The sequence below is a fragment of the Ahaetulla prasina genome, chromosome 4 (assembly GCF_028640845.1).
Source record: "Ahaetulla prasina isolate Xishuangbanna chromosome 4, ASM2864084v1, whole genome shotgun sequence".
Lineage (NCBI taxonomy): Eukaryota > Metazoa > Chordata > Lepidosauria > Squamata > Colubridae > Ahaetulla > Ahaetulla prasina.
In genome coordinates, this window is record NC_080542.1 from 37,085,942 (window position 1) to 37,105,195 (window position 19,254).

Consider the following 19,254-nt stretch of genomic DNA (forward strand, 5'->3'; position numbering starts at 1 on the left):
AAGCGCCTCAGCCAATGAGTGATCCGTTCTGGGAAGCCACGTCCTCCGCTTCGGGTGGGAGCGGGAGAGGGCAGAAGCGCTGCGGTCGGGCGCCCGGGCGACCCTCCTTCGGTTGCAGCCAGCCTTTTAAAGCGGTCCTTCCGGCCTTGCCCGCCTCCCAGTCCTCGCGCCCAGCTCGCTTCCATTCCCCGGCCAGAGCGAGGCGAGCAGCAGCCGCCCATGTGCCCTTCGGCCACCCTTTACTCTGGATGGAGCCCGAGGCAGCCTTCGGAGGAGCCCGGAGGAGCCTGGACGAGGCTCCCGGCAAAACCCTGGATGGGTTGCTGAGCTTGCCTCCCTTCCCGGCCGGCGGCCCTTGCAGGAACGCGCCTCTCGCCGGGGCGGGCGGCGCATCTAGTCCCCCAGCGCACGGCCCCTCCGGTTACGCGCCCCTGGATGGGCCCCTGCCTCCCTTCGGCTCCGGGGAACCTTCTTTGGCCAAACAGTGCATCCCATGTCCGGCCGTCTCACAGACGCCTTCAGCCAGCAGCACTTCGCCCTTCCCTTACGGCTGTTTAAGCGGCGGCTGCTATTCGTACCGAGTGGCTCGCAGCGCCCTTAAGCCGTGTCCGGCCCCGCCCCAGGCCGCCTACACAGCCGAGAAGTACTTGGAGGTTTGCGGGGCTGCAGCCAGTGCGCCCCCCGCCCCAGAGGATTATACGACCCGCCCTGCTGAGTTCGCTTTCTACCCGGGCTACGCTGGACCTTATCAGTCCATGACCAGCTACCTGGACGTTTCTGTGGTTCAGACCCTCGGAGGACCTCCAGGAGACCCCAGGCACGAAACTCTCCTGCCCGTCGATCCTTACCACGACTCCTGGGCCTTGGCTGGGGGCTGGAACAACCAAGTGTGTTGCCCCAAGGAGCCCAACCCTCCAGGGCCCTTTTGGAAAACTGCCTTTACAGGTAAAGCTTGGTGCCTGGAGAGCAAAGAACACACTGCACTCTAGCAGCTCATTTGGGGGGTGTGGTTGATGGGAAGGGGCTGAGGAACTAGTCCTGGAGCATCAGGAAAGTGTTTTGGGTCGATTCCGCTTGGAAGACCTAGTTTTACAGTTAGGGGTGTGTTTTTTGTCCTGAGTAGTAGTTTTGCAAAAATGTGGGGAAAGTAATTCAGGTAACACATTTGCATGGTAATTACCCACAGATTGGGTAACCGGGGAGGGGGAGGACAATTGCTGGCAACAGTCAGGATGTACTATCTCATGGAGGCACAGAATGAATCCAGTGTCTCTATGAGATAGTAAAGGGTGCCCTTCCTCTTAGCATGAACACAAGTTTTCACTACAGAATTTAATTGAAGACAGGTAAACTTCAATTTGATATTTATTTAGTAGGCTTTGCCCTAAGATATTGTCTGTATAGAAGACCTGCAAACTAGAGGCAGAAGTAATATTTTGGAATTTTATATTTTTCATTCCTTGGTGTCTCTTTGGATGCCTTTGGTCTTCTCTTGAGTCTTCATCAATATTTGAAGAGCCAGCTGTCCTGAAAATATGACTCATTTTGTTTTCCAATGCATGGATATGACAAGAGTGGCTTCAAACCCTTTTCAACAGATTAAGAAAATTCTTGGTAGAGTGCCTCAATATTATTAATCTGCTAGCAGAGATTAGCCCAAATTTAAGATGGAGGCATGCAGGTTGGAGTATTCATTGCACCAAGGGGACACTGTCAAACCATTTGCACAGGAAGGAAGAGAAAAGGGAGTTTTGGAGATCCAGCCTCCCAAGATCTGCTGGGTTTTTAAGCATTGCTGGGTATACATCATATAACTGATGCCACAGAAGAGAGGCTGTAAAAACTACTGGGTTGCAATATTGCCCAGCACAACCTTTCCCAACTTAGTGCCTTTTTTGAGAACAACTCCCATCATCACCTGCCACCAGAATTTCCTTAAATCACCAGAGCTTTATGAAGGAGATAGCTCAGACTAAGAATTCAAAAAACAGCCAAGACTTTCCCTGTGAAAACTGTCCCTCCAACTCCCTATTCTGCATGGTAGCCTGAAGATAATAATGCTCTAGACCCCCTAGAGAGTTTTTTGATTTTGTGACTGCAAAATATTTCCCCCTTCCTTATGTGATGAGTCTTCTTCCCCCTTCCCCTTTATTTCTCAGTCTGATTTTAAGAGTGTCCAAAAAAAAGGGGGGGAGGAAGGGCACCTTAAATAGTTTTTTAAAGATAGCTTGGATCAGACAATCTTTCTTATGAAAAGAAAAAAAGGGGTGGGAGAGAATTTGAGGAGTAGCCTCTCTAAACATCCCCCTGCCCCGTGTTGTGATTCTCTTTGTGGTCTACAAGTGGGTGGGGGTGGGTGGGGGTGGGTGGGGGCTAAAGTTCTGTCCGACTTAGCCTTAAGAGATTGTGGGACCTCCCTCTTCCTGCTACTTTTAGTGCTGTCTCAAGGCCAGGCCAGTACAATTTATAGCTGCAACCCATCAAGCCATTACCGGCAGTTTAAGCTTGTAAAATTTTGGTGAGAATTCTCAGGGAGTACATGTGTTTCTCCATGCAACCCTAATCAACAGTCACCAGGCAAGTGTTGGCTTAAAAGTTAGTTTGTTATTTTTATTGGCTATTCTGGAAGCTTATCTCCCAAGCCGAAATGGGCAAGATAGCAAAACAGAACAAAAATAAAAATCTTCCTGTAAAAATCTCTGTATACTTCTAAATTTTAACATTCTTCTGTTTAAATTACCTCTGCATTGATTTTCTACTAATGTCAGTGTTTAAGAATATATATTTGTCCCAGCTCATGTTTAAAAGGTTATTACCAGCTCTAGCCCAATATTTTTGAGTGGGGGGAGTGTCCAGGGGGAAAAATGATCCATAATGCAAGTGAATATTTTTATTTGAAAGATAATCAGTTTATTTTCAGTGCTGCTCTGACTAGCAATTACAAATCCAATAATGTTCTTTCCCATGTTGCTTAATTTTTATGTTTTTAAAAAAGTTTATGCTTTAACATGTTGCTTCTCCCCCACCCATTCAAATAAGTATTGACTCCTGGAATGTTATGGACAAATCCATGTAGTTGTCTAGGCAGGTTTTTTTTTAAAGTTTTTATCCATGCCTTTTTGCTGTGGTTAAGAGAAAATGACTGACTCAAAATTATTCTGGGCCTAAAGCAGGACTAGAACTCAAGTCTCCCCAATTGTAATCTAGCACTTTAATCATTAGATCAAACTTACTGTCACTGCTTTAATTAACAATACACACATTTGAAACAGTTTGCCCAAAATGTAGTGTCGGGAAGGAAATTTCCCTGTTTCTTTTGAGCTCAGTGTTGAAAATTCTTTCTTAACATTTAAATTAAGATTGACAATTCTTTGAAACAGTATTTTATTAATAGGTATCTGTTCTAAGCCATAGTATTAATTTCATTTTAGTAGCAACAAGAATTCCAGTATATTACCCAGGCAATATTTAAAAATACAGTGTGCTGATACCATCATTTCATATTGAATTCTCTCACTTTTATTACTTACATAAGTACAATTTTATTAAGCTTATCCAGTACATTTCAAGATGAATAAAACATAAAAATACTATGTTGTAAAAATTATACGTTTCACAAATTAACAAATTTTTAATATGTATCAAAGTTGTAAGTCACAATATGTTTTACAAATATATACCAATATATACCAATATATACCAAATATATACCAATAGCTCACACCTTAATGGTTCACCTTTCCAGAGATCACAAAATCACATTTTTTTGAAAGTTTTTATTTTAAAATTGGCCATTTTTCAGTGATATCTTACTTTGATTCAGTATTTCAAATTACTTACTGTATCTATTATTTCAGAAAAAATAAAGGATATAATAATGGGCACTGGACATTAAAAAATCCATCAAAAAGGAATGGGATTAGCTAAATGGGGCATTTGCAGAGCATTCTCTATTAATGGCTATGGTCTCAGTGGTGGAATGAGGTAATTTTAAACTCAACTTATTCATTTTCTGAGGAGTGAAGAAACTTCGTAAATGGTAAGTGTGTTATTTTACTTACTTGAAAATGTAGTAAACTGATGGACTCTGTTATGATGGTCCTCTGATTGATTGTAGGTGATTTGAAAATCCATCCCTCTCCCATACATCAATTCTGGCTTCTGCCACAGTCTTACTTTGGAAACATCACTGAGTTCCCCTCTCACAACTGAGTTATTAAAACATATTGATACAGTTATTGTTACTTGTTGAGGGGTGTCTTTGTGTGTGTGTGTGTGTGCCTTCATGTCAGTGGGGACTCCTGGTGATTGTCTGAACAGGTCCCTAAAGTTTTCCTGGCAAGATTTTGGAAGTGGTTTGCCATTGCCTCCTTCTTAGGACTGAGAGAGAGTGACTGGCCCAAGTCATTCAGTTGGCTTTGTACTTAAAATCTCCCAATTCCTAGCCTAGTGCTTTAACCACTACACAAAACCAGCTCTCATTATTGTTACTTACAGTTGCATAATTTTAAATAAATTAAAAGCTATTCGCATTCTGTAATGCACAACAATTCACACTGCATAAATGTGTGTTGTTTTTTGTTAATACATCACACCACATGTAGCTTACAAGAAGCATCTATATCCTGCATTAATATTTCAGCATAACACATACTGCTGTGCAGTATACTTGCCAGCTTCTCTATATATTTGCAAGAAAGAGCTACTCTAGAGAGTAAAAAGAAAAAATGTATTAGAAAAAAGCAGTCCTTGAATACAAACAAATCTTCCATCTTATAGGCTTTAGTCAAGCCTAATATTTGTATGCAACTTAAAGCAACTTAAAATCTAATGAGTAACCATGCTTAGAGGATAAATACTGAAATTTAGAAAATTTGTTAGTTCTGATTTTTAATTGTAAAAAGCATGAGTAATGATATTTAACTTAATTAACTCATTATGTGAACTCATGCTTTTCACAAAAATACCTTATATCATGTTCACATGTTATAGATTAGAAGATCCAGTCAATGAACTAAAGTGTATACAATGGTAATAATACATTTCATTTTAACTTATATAAGTGACAACTAAATTCCTAGAATCATTTTACATTAATGTCCAGATCTGTATTGATTTGTTTCATGCATAAACTATGAAAATATGATAACTAGAAGTAGACATCTGAAATAATATTTATTGGTTGAAATCAACAAAAATAATTTTAAGTAAAATGTTTTCTCATTGCCTAAGCACATAGACATTTAGATTTTGCCCATCAGTTGTGCTTTTTTAAAAGGAGTGCATAGCTTGCAGTGACAGAAACAATTCTTATTTTGGGTTTATTTTCTTTCTTGTATTTGATTAAAAAGTGCAGTCTGGGTAGTTTACAAGGGTAAGCTAGTGCGGACTATTTTGCAATGTAGATTGTTTTGCTTTGCAATATTTAATGTCAAAAGATTCTCCCAAATATACATTTATATTATTTTTAATTTAGTTCTCTGCAAAATTGTACATTCCTGGATATGGAATTTGCCTTGTTACAGCACTATGATCTGCCTGGGCCAAGATCTGTGTTGTTCTTATGTTTGGTTCTTTTCTTCGAATTTCAGTAAGAGGAGCAGTTTAATAGCATTCTTAGCTACAATATACTCTTTCTCCAAAGAACCAAGGGACAAGTATTGAGTTTCTTGAGTAGCAATTACCACAGCTCGAATAGCTTTGTTTAAATTCAGTAATTTGGTGCAAGAAAAGAATCTATTATTAACGTTTGCGTTAATAAGGTACAGCCCCCATTACTTGTATCTGCAGATTTGTATGAATTAACAACTCCAACGCCCTGGGAGTACAATAGCATCGCTTAAACACAGGCCTGTGACCTTGAGTAATAGCCTAAAGGTTTATTCTGCTTTAAAAGTTTTACCTGGGAGTAAGGTCTTAGAGAAACCAATTGGGTTCACAACAGATCTTAGCTTCAAATCAATTCACTTGCAAAGGTTTGAGCCCCCAACAAATATGCTACCTAATTGGGATTCCTTTGTGATTTAGTGCTCTTTCATTATTATCAGAATAAATTAACCCCTATGCCTGGACATATGCATTGAGCTACTTTGCCTGGGGACAGAAAAGGTTGGAAAAATTTGGGAGTGGGGCGGTTATTGTGAGGATAACATGATAGGATAATCGAAAGTAACACTGATTACTTGGACGTGGGTGGGGGAGCAGAGAAATTCCTCCTAAGCAAAGGCCGAAATATTCGTTTCCCCCAATGCTCACGCTATAGGCCTTGCTGCATTTTGCGCAGATGTTTTGACGAAAATTTAATATAAAAGGAGCAGGATTCCAGACTCTCCACCCCGGTCTTGGAGGATGGAATGTGAAAATAAGGAAAGATGAAGAGGGGAAAGTGGGGTGGGGTGGGGGGGACACACAAACCAGTGAGCATGTGGGGCGGAGAGAAATATTCCGACCAACCGCTGCCTTGTCCGGGGTCCCGGAGAAGCAGCTAACAAAGAGCTCGTAGAAGAGGAGGCTTTACTGAACATGTGCGCCTGCCAATCTGCCTGCTTGCCCCTCCACTCGCGGCTGCTTTAACCCCCTTCTCTCTTTCTTCCCTCCGGACAGACGCTGTAAGTCAATCGCCCCCCGAGGGCTGTACCTTCCGACGCGGCCGCAAGAAGCGAATCCCTTACAGCAAAGGGCAGCTGAAAGAGCTGGAGAAGGAATATTCCAACAGCAAGTTCATCACCAAGGACAAGAGGAGGAAGATTTCCGCCGCCACTAACCTTACCGAGAGACAGATCACCATCTGGTTTCAGAACCGGAGGGTGAAGGAGAAGAAAGTGGTGGCCAAGGTCAAAAACGCCACCGCCAGCAGCAGTAGTGGAGGAGGCGGCGACGACGCCTCTTGAAGGAAGGAAGGAAGGAAGGTGGCCTGGAGGGAAACAGGCAAAGGAAAAAAACAGGGGGAGCAAGAACTCCCGCGGGGTCGCCCACGTGCGGCCTCCAAAGTCTCCCGCCCCCACTCTCCGAGGCCTTCTGCTAAGAGGCGACGGCCCTATCGAGGACCTGCGCTGATCTCTCGTCACCTTTTAAATTTGTTCTTAATAATATATTTTTAATTATTATAGTTGCTATTGCTGCTTTGTTTCCCCCGAGAAATTAATTAAATTAAATCACTGCGGGAACAGCCGATGATTTAAAAACACACACACACACACACCAAGCGATACCCTCCTCGTTCTTTTCCTGATTTTATAAGAGCGGGAGGAGGAAGAGGAGAAGACACCGTGTGCAATTATTTTTCCTTTCTTTTCCTTGAAAAGAAGGTGCCTTAGGGCTTTTATTCTGCGACCTTGCTTTCTTTGTCTGAAATTCAATAATTCAGAGCTGCTTTAAGGGGTGAGGGTTGGGGAAGTAGCGAAAAGGCACCCAAGAAAATCGCCTAAAATCGACCCGAATGTAAAATAAACTTTCAGTGACCTCGATGGCTCGTTTGCTGTGGGATCCATTCGTCTCTTAGCTGAATGAAGATATAAAACAGAGGTGAAAGAATAGTTATCTCTAATCTGTGTAATATTGTAGTGTATGTATACACACACACTACGATATTATGCTATCTATATATATATACTGTGTGTGTACTCACCTATGATCAGCTTACTTAGCACAATCTGTTTTACGGAGGGGGTCAGATAATTGCCTATACTATAAAATTACCATTATATATTTTATTTTAAGACTTCGTGCCGCATATGAGGACTGACCACCGACTGAAGCTTTTGTTCTTGTTGATGATTCATACAGTATTTGCATACTACCAAAAACTAATTAAAAGTGCCTTTGAAGACACTGAAAAAAGCCGTGAGGGAATTTGCAATGTAATAAACACAAGTTATTGCATACCGAAGGAAAAGCCATCTTTAATGTTTCATATTGTTTTTAATCCCCTCTTAGAGGTATCCATCAAAGTAAATTTTGTTGCTATAGTTTCGGGCTCAAATCTTGCCCTGGAAGATTCATTCTGGAATCATAACATTTTTGTCTATATATTTAAAAAAGGGGACACAGAAACATGCGTACGTGCTTTTGCAAGCCGTGGGTTCCGCATCGTACAACTTTTACGCTTCCTATTGCTTTGAAAGTCTGCTCAGATCTTCAGACAGCTGGAAGGGAGATCCTTGCAATCCACGCGCCTTCAGAAGTCGGGGAGAAAAGCATTCGGCGACTAAGGAGCAGGTTCCATCACGTTAGTGGAGATTTACGGGGTTTTATGGCGTCATTCAAAGGGTCGCGGAGCCGACAGAATAGCGATGATGTCATCGCTAAAACTTCCAATTGAGTGGTCTCCTGGTGACCACATGGAGTCTCCAAGTTGCCTTGGCAACAGGCAGGCTTTGTATTGCCGCAACAACGGCTGAGTGACGCTGGAAGATGCTGTAAATCGTTCGCCAAGAAGTGGCCATTCAGAGCAACTGATTTTTTCTGGTCAATACAACGAGGGAGATTTACGTTTCGAATATCTATTGTTTATATTGGATCTGGAGGCTGAGATTTTGAAATTGCCATGCAAAGTGGCGCATGAGGCTTGGTTAGCCCTCGAATATCCGCACTTCCACTGGAACCCACCACCCGCCCGCCGAAGCAAGCCAAATTCCGTGGGAGGAGCCTGAAAAGGGGAGTGAAGTGCTGCCCTCAAAGTACCCCTAAACAAACGAAAATCTTTCCTAAAATTTTAATTTTGCAGAAGTGTTTAGAAACATCTCTTGATGCTTACACCGATTATGATTCTATAGGAAAGGACACCCTACATATCTGACCGCAGGTTGCCTAACCGAAAAGTCTAATGCGAAGATGTGCAAGTATATCGTCTATTTATATATTTTTATATTGCATAGTACATTATCCAAAATAATACAGAAATTGCATAAGCAGTACTGTATTTATTATTTGACACAATATGATCAACGATACTTAAAAACGAATAAATATGTGATACAAAATGCATGAGAAAAGAAATATAGGACTGTGTTAAATATTTTGAAACTTTCCGCCTTTTATTCTTCAGCCCTTTCTTTATCCGAAGAAACTTTAAAAAACTCAAAGAACAGAATGGAAATGGCTCGTCGGTTTATAAACTTCCCAGACCACGTGGTCGATCCTCGTTAGGGTCCAACTTCGGCCTTTTAATCTGTAACAGAGGCCGAGGGCAAATGATCGCCTCTTCTCCCACTCAGCGCCTCGATCATAAACCTCAAACAAAGGTCCCGGTTTTATTTTAGGGCCTCGATTTATTTCCCTCTGAGCTGATAACCACACCCTTCAACTAGCAAGCTTGGTTCGCACCCTCTCCGGGGGTTGTTGTCTCAACGAGAGGTTGACGATCGCCAAAAGAAAAGGCGACGGGGCCCAAGTTCAAGGATAGCTCTTTCGTGCCATGCCCTCTCTCAGAGATGCTCCGTAAGCCTCCAAAAGACACTTAGACGTTTTAAAATGACTTCGCCTGTCAAGTGATTCGGATTTTACAGTCGGTAGCATATGCTGTGTGTACTGCGGTGCCTACTTATTTGGTAGGTGAGGGAAGGGACGAGGGAAACTCCGCCGTTATGCTCCTTAACCATATGGTGGGAAGAATTACACTTGAAACAGAAAACAAAGGACTTGGGCAAACTACCAACAAGGGAAGCCAGGATTTTTTCGTCAATATTTTTTTTTCTTCAGTTGAATGGTGTCGTCTCGGAGACTGCTTGGACAAGTTCCCCATATATATATATGTGGTTTGCTATTGCCTCCTTCCTGGGGCAGAAAGTGACTGACCCAAGGTCATCGACCTATCTTTGTGCCTAAGGCAGGATCCAAACACCTCTTGATGCCTTAACCACTACACCAAACTGGTCCTGCATACTCCTCAATATGTACTTCTAAACTCGGGGAATTCGTATTCTTTATTTTATTGAACATGATGATATGCCTGTTGATCCTCCGACCCAAAGACCTAGAGATTTCTCCCCAGGCTTGCCGGAATCAGCTAATGCACGTTTCCAGGGCTTGACCCTAACTAAATCCATCTAAAAAGAGGGATGCAGGAGCAAATAGGAGGAGCCAATATATTTTGGATACGGCGAATACTGGATATCCTCCTCCCCATTCCCTTTGGGATGATCTCTAGTTGTGACTCTTCTGCAAAGGCCCTCCATCTGTGACCACATTTCCTCTCTTTCTCTTGTGCCCCACATAATAAAAATGTCACCCTGAGAACGCAAGGAAGAAAGTTTGGTGGGCAACAGCTTACTTAAGAGATGCTTTTGCAACCAATATTTGCTATGTCCAGTAGCAAGGCAAGGGGAGAACAATTTTCCATCCACTTTAAATGATGATTTAATTTTGACTCTAGAAGTCAGGACTTGGTTTACTCCCAGCAGATAGGTCGTTTTAACTTTGACTCAGGTCTCTTGCTCTGGGAAGTAGAGGTTCTTAAAAGCCAAATAAGATTAAGAGTTTTCCCATAGAAGAAAATGTAGTATATATTGCTGTGGAGTCCTTGGTGCTCTTTGACCTTGTTTACTTTCAGACTTTTCATTACCCAACTAGATAACAACATCAGTGCTAGTGAGCATGAGGTTGGCTCCCTGTTTACATAGCTTGTCCTGCCAATGTTGATTGGTGTGGTTTTCAAAGGTTTGTTAAGGAAACGATGCTTGCTTTCAATATTAAGTCATGAGCGCCACCTTCCGGTTGCGAGGTTTAGCACAGTCGGCAGTGTTTTCTTCCCTCCTCCCCATTCTTTTTCTTTTACTCCTTTTACTTAATGTGTTCCTATCACATTAATGAAGTTAGTCTACTCTACGCGTATGTTTCCTTTCGTGTTTCCGATCAGTTTTGACAGATTAAATAAATCATTAAAAATTCCCTCCAAAAGCTGAATTTTCCTATTTTGTAGATCTGAATTTAGGACAAAAATTAGGACAAACTTGATTTGCAGCTATTAATTTTATGAAACATCGAAATTAAATAGCCAGGCTCGCCCCTGCTATACTTTGAACTTAAAAATAGTGAAAATTAGTAAACTGCATGTTCAGTAAGCTCTGTTATGTGTATTCTTGTCTCTCTCTCTTTTTTTTTTTACAATAAACTTGTATGAATACCTTTCGGGGATCTTCATGTGATTAATGTAGTTCTGAACCAGGTAAACAAGAAATGTACTCAGGTGGATGACGTTATATACATTAAAGAAGATACAACATCACTTACCTATCCACACAATTTTAAACTGGGGGGGGGAGGGGAGAGACATCCTCTGTATGCGTGAGAGTTATTGTTTATTTCAATTTAAGTTGCTTCCAAATCGAATCAAAACCAACCCCCATTACCTTGTCTAAAATAAAATACCTTCATTGTTTGCCTTCCCAATTTCCAATTCATTGAATGTCCATTCCCCAAGTCTCCTTTTCGTCTCTGACTCAAGTCTTCTAAAAAGGTGAATTCCTGAAGCCGAATGGAGGAGGCTTCGCCTTTTGTTCGCAGCCCGGAAAATGGGGGATTTGGAAGAAACCAACCTCCGTTTAGTTGTTTTTTTCTAATTGCTGCCAAAAGAACCAGATGAACAAAATGGCTGGCACGCATCAAAAACACAAGGGGAAGAATGGGGGGAGGGAGGGCAGGGCATCGGATTTACTTATGTTGAACTGAACAAGCGAGCCAATGCCGATAACAATTTTACCATACCTTGCATAAAATTCGAACAATCCTACTAGCAAACCGAGTCCGCGATCGAAATTACCCATTTATTCATTATCTGGACTTAAAAAGGGTTTAAGTTTGATTTTACTAGCGCGTTTTCTGTGTTCAGAGAGACGTGTGCAGAGACAAATGTTCAGCCGGTCAGGCGTGCCTCTACTCACACTTCTTCAGACGAACTCTGTTCGAATTCTACTTTTAAAGCCCAATTAATTTCAGAATCAGGAATTAACGCTGCAGCAGAGCTCACCCTATATTAACTTCAGGGGGATTGGCCTTTATAAATTGGTGCCTCTAAATATGCTACATGCTGGATTAATGGGAATTGTAACAGTATTCTAGAAAGCCTACTGGGTTAGATTTGGGAGTATCTCAGAGGAAGCCTAATGAATCAAGGGAAGTGTTGATCTTTGTCTAGGCACTTTCTCTCTTCCATCTATACAAATAAAATTTCATCTTTAAAGATTGATTACAATTCAGGATCTTAAAGAAAAGTAGTTTATACTGCAAAATCTTGAACACATTTACAAGGGATTAGCCTCACAGAGTTCAATAGCAATTAACTAAATGAGGCTACATATTTAAGTCTATGTAAATACGTAGCCTACTACTAAAAAGTTTGTAATCTTCTATGACACAATTTGACTAGTTTTAATAAGAACTATTTTTGCTTTATTAAAATATAATCAAGGTGTAACTAAGTTTATCCTATTATAATCCATCCCTAAATTTACATATTTAAATTTTCTCTGTAATGTGTTCTATCAGTATTAGTGTCACATACAAAAATCCCATGTTCTAATTTGAAAGAGCAACAAATATCATCTAAGTAAATTCTTTCTGATTGCCTGCATATTTGCAAGATTTGTTCATTGCCCCATGGATGTAAACATACAAGCTAACTCAATCATTATGTATAGTGGGAATTAGAAACTGAGATCTGAGAAAGGTTGCTATATAGAATTTAGTGAAATGTTTATTGTGTACTTCCCTTTGTTTCTTGGAAACCAAATTCAGAAAGATGTTGGTAACATCTTTTTCTCTGATTTTGGGATACTATAGACTGATGTTATTGGAGATAAAGTTTCTCAAAGCCAGCCTTCCTTCCTTCCTTCCTTCCTTCCTTCCTTCCTTCCTTCCTTCCTTCCTTCCTTCCTTCCTTCCCTCCCTCCCTCCCTCCCTCCCTCCTTCCTTCCTCCCTTGTTTGACTTGAAATGAGACAGGTCCTTCCACTTCCTTCCTTTTTCCTCTTCCAAAGTACTTAGATTATGATACATCTCATTCCTATAAATCTCACAGCCTTTAATGACAGCTGTTTACCTTCCCTACTTGTGGAATACAGACATTGGTATGCATATAGATCCATCTTTTCTTTCCCTCCCCTCCTCATCCCACCCTCTTTCTCTTTTCTCATTCAGATTCACTTGGGAACCTGAAGTGGGGGAAGGAGCCAAGAGCAACTTTCCCAATGCTACAAAATGTTGAGGTGGGGGAGGGAAACCTATAAAAAACCTTTCCTGCTGCTTGCGGAAGCATGCCTGAAATTCTTCTTTAAGGCCTTAGAAAGAAACAAAACACACCATACTCATGCTTTCCCCTATACCAAAAGCATGGGAAGAGCTGGTATTTGTCTTCCAGACAAAATACCTTTTACACAAAAGGCATTTGTGTTTTTGTCACTATCTCTGTGCTTCACCATCTTCTTAGCCATTTTGTACTATTCAAAAATTATCTTTCCCTGTTCCTGTTTAGATGTCCCATTAACTAATCCCGATTTTTCCTTTTAACTTCTAGCCCTCCACCCAAATTTATGTTCCTGGGTGAGGTTTTGTAGAGACCTCCCACGTCCTAATACACAAAGCTGTGTGGACAAAAAAGGGGGGCTAAAATAGTTCTTTTATTGTCAAGTTCAATGGCAAAACAGCAGTTGTTGCAGTTGTTTCCGGAGAAAGAGCTAACATTCCAGTCTTTAAAATTAAAAGGAGGAGGGGAGGGGGGAAAAAAGGAAAGGAGAACATTGAATTCATGTAAGTTTCATGGCACAAGCATGAAATGTGTGTATGAGTGGGAGAGAAAACTTAAATATACTAGTAACTAAAGTTTTTTTTTAGGGGTGAAATATTATTTTAACTCTTATATTTGAAATTGCCCAATTAGTTTCTGGATGTGCTTGAAAACTGCCTTAGCTACAGAAATAACAAAAGTAATACCATAATCTATGACAACTTCTGCAACTCTTAGACATTTAAGTATGAATTTATTTATTGACATATTCCCTGCTTTTATACCACCTAATTTGATAAAAGTTTCAGAGAACAAAAAAGTTTGTAATCTTGTACATCACAATTTGGCTAGTTTTAATAAGAACTATTTTTGCCTTGTTAAAATCAATCAGGGTGTAACTAAATTTATCCTATTGCTCTCAATAGGATTTACTCTAATTATAATCCACCCCTAAATTCACAAGCCTTGCAAAAGCTAAAACTAGGATAACAAAACCCAATTGCTGTGTCCACACAAGTCATGCCTTTTAATAAACATTATGGTTTAAGGGTGGCTTGTTTACTCAGCATTGGCTGGGTTTTTATCACCCTCTTAAACATTATTCAGGCCTAACTTTGAATGATCAGTAAATCTATCTAATAATTTAATCCAAAAGTATTATCTTCTTTTCTCCAACTAGAGAAAAAGTTTATCAAATATTCTACAAAGCTTTGTGCCCTTCATTTCAGTGAACCTGATATAATCTTATGCAGCTTCCTCTGTTCTTATATGAATCCAGTATTACTTCCAGTAATTTTTCAGTAATCATCTCTATTCTTTAATTTGTAGTTTAGAGAGGCTTTAATTTTAAATGGAACTGCTCAAACTTTTGGGATTATATTTTTTGAAATGCTAGAAACAGTCATAATTTTAATTCAAATATATTTTTGGTAGAAAGTTTTTCCTTATTATGTACTGCTAAACAAATAATTCTTATTGAAATATTAAACTGAAATAAATGGAATATCTTTCTCAGATTAGCCTGTACAACAGCCTTTTTGAACTTTTTAAAAACATAAATTCCTATCTATAAGACAAGGAAATAAATCTAGGCATAGGAGTAGGACACACTTTAGTAGAGCTGACTGAATAGCTGATTTAGACAGAGGTTCACAACTTGATCTGAGTCATAGCTGTAAAGAAAGATAAGAACTTTTGCACACATTTTATTCTATCCTACTTTTTTCTATGTATGCTTTTAGAAAATACTTTGGAGAGAGAATGGAACATATTTATGATTTTTATGGTTCTTAGATAATGTTTTTTTGAAATGGGCAGCTATATAAATGTTCTAAATAAATAAATAAAAAATCAAATAACAATAACCATAGATAAAGTTCAAATAATGCCCTTTACCTTTATGTAAGAGACTGCTGTTACTTTATCCCCCCAACTGTCATGGCACCATTGCAGCCACTGAGCATTTTGCTAGAAGATTTGCTGAAAGTTCAAGAGCTGAAACTCAACCAAATAAACATACTTTAGAGGGGAAGGGAGGGGAGAGCTTGGCTTTAATAAATGTTTGATGGCCCTTCAGTTCCTTTCCTTGTATCCCTAAAATCTCTGCTGAAGCTGCTATTATTTAAAAAAGACAGGATCTAGGATCAGGACCCAACTGAGCAGAATGAAGTCCTTTCCCCTCAAACCTAAGTGGACTGATTTAGCTGTACACTGCCACTTAAAAGAGCTTCTATCTCCCTATATATGTAGGTTCAAAATCTGAAATAACCTAATCATATTGTAGTTGCCATTCCTAGGATGGTGGCCACCACCTCTTATGATCTTGGCTTTGGTCATCATCTCTTTTTGCTTGTTTACTTCATTTAACATACTTATGTTAGCCCCCTTTGCCTAGAGTGCAAATGGCAGCACTTTACTAACTGGATTTGATGGACCAAAGACTAGTTTGATGCAACTTTGGAGTGTTTGGAGGAGAGACCAGATTCCCAGGGCTGTAGATTAGAAAGCAGATTCCCCTCCCCCAAGCAATGTCAAAACACTTACGTATTTTTGGCTTGCACACATGCACACACACAGAAACACAGTCCAACCAATAACAGTATCAGTAGAACTCTATTAGAAGAGTTTCCTATAACTTTGTTGGCAATGTGTGTTGTGTTCAATATGCATGGCATTCATGCAGTAGGTGTTGGGGCCCCTATTCTGCTGGGATCCACTCTAGATACATACCCCTAAGTCCTGCCTAAATCTCCATTTATTCATTCCTTCTAGGAATTTTCATTCCTATCTTGCAGATTTCATTTCTCAGCTTTAAATATTGTCTATGTTGAAATTGACCTCAATGGTCTCCAAATCACCTTTTCTCTTTTCCCCAGTATATTTGGGTTCTCTCCAAAAGTCTAAATTCAGGTTCTGCCTTTGATTAAATCTTCCCGAATCTGTACCAAACTTCTTTACCATGTAGGTTCCCCCCCTCCATTATTTGGCAATCTTGTGGTATTTGTGTGTTTGGGAAATCAAACATTTCCACAGTGAATGATCTTATTGCTCGCCTGCCCTCCTTCCTCCCCCTTCCCTTCCTTTTCTTTGTCCCAAGTTCATGGCTACACCGTAAAAGGTTATACTGATTAGCGGGGAGGAGGTGGGCAAGAATTTTGCTACTGACCTTAAAATCCTCCTACTTGCCCGCTCCCTACCCACTAATAACACCCCTTCCCCTCTTCCGTCTCCTCCAGCAAGTGCCTAGAGAGAACACTTATAGAAAAGTGACCGTTTCTTGGGATGGTTGACGTGGGGGGGGGGAGTTGTTGGTGTCCTGTGATCTTCCTCCTTTGCCACCAGCTTCTCATCAATGCAAACATATAACCACCCGGCTTTTTCTAAAAATAACATTGCACATACAAGCAAGACTGTTACTGACAGAGGCGCCAGAGCAAAGAGGAAGTGAAGCAATGGCTCTAGGAATTGTTCGAGATGATGCAAGAACATTTGAGCTATAGAATTGCCTGCTTCTCCTTCCTCCCCAAGCAATGTCAAAACACTTACGTATTTTTGGCTTGCACATGCACACACAGAAACACAGTCCAACCAATAACAGTATCAGTAGAACTCTATTAGAAGAGTTTCCTATAACTTTGTTGGCAATGTGTGTTGTGTTCAATATGCATGGCATTCATGCAGTAGGTGTTGGGGCCCCTATTCTGCTGGGATCCACTCTAGATACATACCCCTAAGTCCTGCCTAAATCTCCATTTATTCATTCCTTCTAGGAATTTTCATTCCTATCTTGCAGATTTCATTTCTCAGCTTTAAATATTGTCTATGTTGAAATTGACCTCAATGGCCTCCAAATCACCTTTTCTCTTTTCCCCAGTATATTTGGGTTCTCTCCAAAAGTCTAAATTCAGGTTCTGCCTTTGATTAAATCTTCCCGAATCTGTACCAAACTTCTTTACCATGTAGGTTCCTCCATTATGTGGCAATCTTGTGGTATTTGTGTGTTTGGGAAATCAAACATTTCCACAGTGAATGATCTTATTGCTCGCCTGCCCTCCTTCCTCCCCCTTCCCTTCCTTTTCTTTGTCCCAAGTTCATGGCTACACCGTAAAAGGTTATACTGATTAGCGGGGAGGAGGTGGGCAAGAATTTTGCTACTGACCTTAAAATCCTCCTACTTGCCCGCTCCCTACCCACTAATAACACCCCTTCCCCTCTTCCGTCTCCTCCAGCAAGTGCCTAGAGAGAACACTTATAGAAAAGTGACCGTTTCTTGGGATGGTTGACGTGGGGGGGGGGAGTTGTTGGTGTCCTGTGATCTTCCTCCTTTGCCACCAGCTTCTCATCAATGCAAACATATAACCACCCGGCTTTTTCTAAAAATAACATTGCACATACAAGCAAGACTGTTACTGACAGAGGCGCCAGAGCAAAGAGGAAGTGAAGCAATGGCTCTAGGAATTGTTCGAGATGATGCAAGAACATTTGAGCTATAGAATTGCCTGCTTCTCCTTCCCTCCCCCAAGCGAATGGTAAGTGAGAGCTATGAACCGCCTGTCCTGCGACAAACGGGGAGGGGGTGTCTCATTCACTGCATCATTGCTAAGCAACTGAAGGACGAGCCTCCGGGAAATTCTTCTGCGGAAACCTCCCTTGCGCAAGAAAATGGTTTTAATTGCGCAAAGTCCCTCTGTTTTCTAACAAAATGGCAAATTTGAACCTTGTTTATATTATATACAGAGTCTGTTGTACAGTAATGAATAGAAAGGCGAGTGGAGTAGAGTTTACGGCAAACTCAACGAAAGAGGCTGCTTTCCTCCGAGGGAATTTCTGGAAAGCCAAAAAGAGAAATGGAAAACTTGCCTGCTCGTTTAAAGGTGGGGTGTGTGGGGGGAGATGAGCCCTATTCACATTTAGTTATGTACGGGATAGACCGCAGAAATCCTGGAGACTTTAGTAGTGATTTAGATATTACTTTTTTTTTTAAAGTGGGTCTGCTCTAAATCCGTGTAGCTCTGCGTTATTAAAGAGAAAAATAGTGGAGGAAATTTCCGTGGGATTTTTTCCAGGCTGGCGTTTGTCCCAATTCTCCCTCTTATTTGCACACGCCAACAACTACAGGCACCCGTGATCCAAATAAAAACCTGTAAAGGGCCGAAATATCCTTTCTGCTCTCCCCCAGCTTCAGTTCTTCTCTGTGGAGGCTTTCAACCTTGCCAGAACACTTTCAAGCTGCCTGTTCATTCAGACCCCATAGCTGGCTGCTTCCCTAAAGGAATCACTTTAGGGTTCAGAAATTGTTTTTCCTGTTTGTAAGAGGAGCTTTGAAAACGTTGGTTGCCTGAGATCCTGTAAGTGGTTGAGACCAGATTTGCCAAGACGGCTCAAGACAGGGATTCCAATGGAAGCACCTCAGCACCTCTCCTACTTTCTACTTGAAGGCATCCAGCCAAGAAGACCCATCCCTTGTCTAAATGGTTCCATGGTCAAACCACTGTTTTAGAAAGGCTTCCCCCACCCAATTTGATCTTTTATAATTGAAGCATATTACTGACCTTCATTCTAAGCTGAAAGAGGACAGATCTTGAACTTCCCCAACATCAAATCCCCACTTGTATTCTCTAGTCCTCTCAAGGCGAAATATGCTCAGCTTGCTCCATCTGACTTCTGAGCTAGTCATATCCTTCTTATTCCAGCAAAGTTTCTAAATCATCAACTTTTTACTTAATGGGAGTCACAAGGGGGAGAGCAGAGTCTACAATCAGGCTCTGTAGACAGCACCCTTTCACATTCAAATCAGGTACTTACTGTAAAGTACCTGATAAGTGAGCAGCCCCCCCCCCCAATTAGGAGAACTTAGTTACCTTTGAAAATAAGGTAGTCAGAATTTGTCTCATTGATTTCAGTGGGATTTTTGTGCAATTTATAGGCTGGATTTGACCAATTGCTGCTTTAAATATTTGGCTTCAATAAATGCCCTTTTTTGTGTGTTCCTTAGAGATGTTAATAGTAATTGTCAATAATAAACAAATTTTTTCC

At 40.8% G+C, this 19,254-nt stretch overlaps 1 protein-coding gene across 1 annotated transcript; it reads left to right on the forward strand.

The window, feature by feature from the left end:
• The first annotated feature begins 248 nt into the window (after window positions 1-248).
• On the forward strand, window positions 249-7,018 carry HOXB13 (homeobox B13). Its single transcript, XM_058182686.1, has 2 exons — window positions 249-945; window positions 6,604-7,018. The coding sequence occupies exons 1-2, from the start codon at window positions 249-251 to the stop codon at window positions 6,888-6,890; spliced, it is 984 nt and encodes a 327-aa protein (XP_058038669.1). The 3' UTR covers window positions 6,891-7,018.
• Window positions 7,019-19,254: the final 12,236 nt, after the last annotated feature.

Coding starts and splice junctions, on each gene's coding strand:
- HOXB13 (XM_058182686.1), top strand. CDS start 249: ATGGAGCCCGAGGCAGCCTTCGGAGGAGCCCGGAGGAGCCTGGACGAG. Junction 946..6,603: donor TTGGAAAACTGCCTTTACAG/GTAAAGCTTGGT, acceptor CCCTCCGGACAG/ACGCTGTAAGTCAATCGCCC.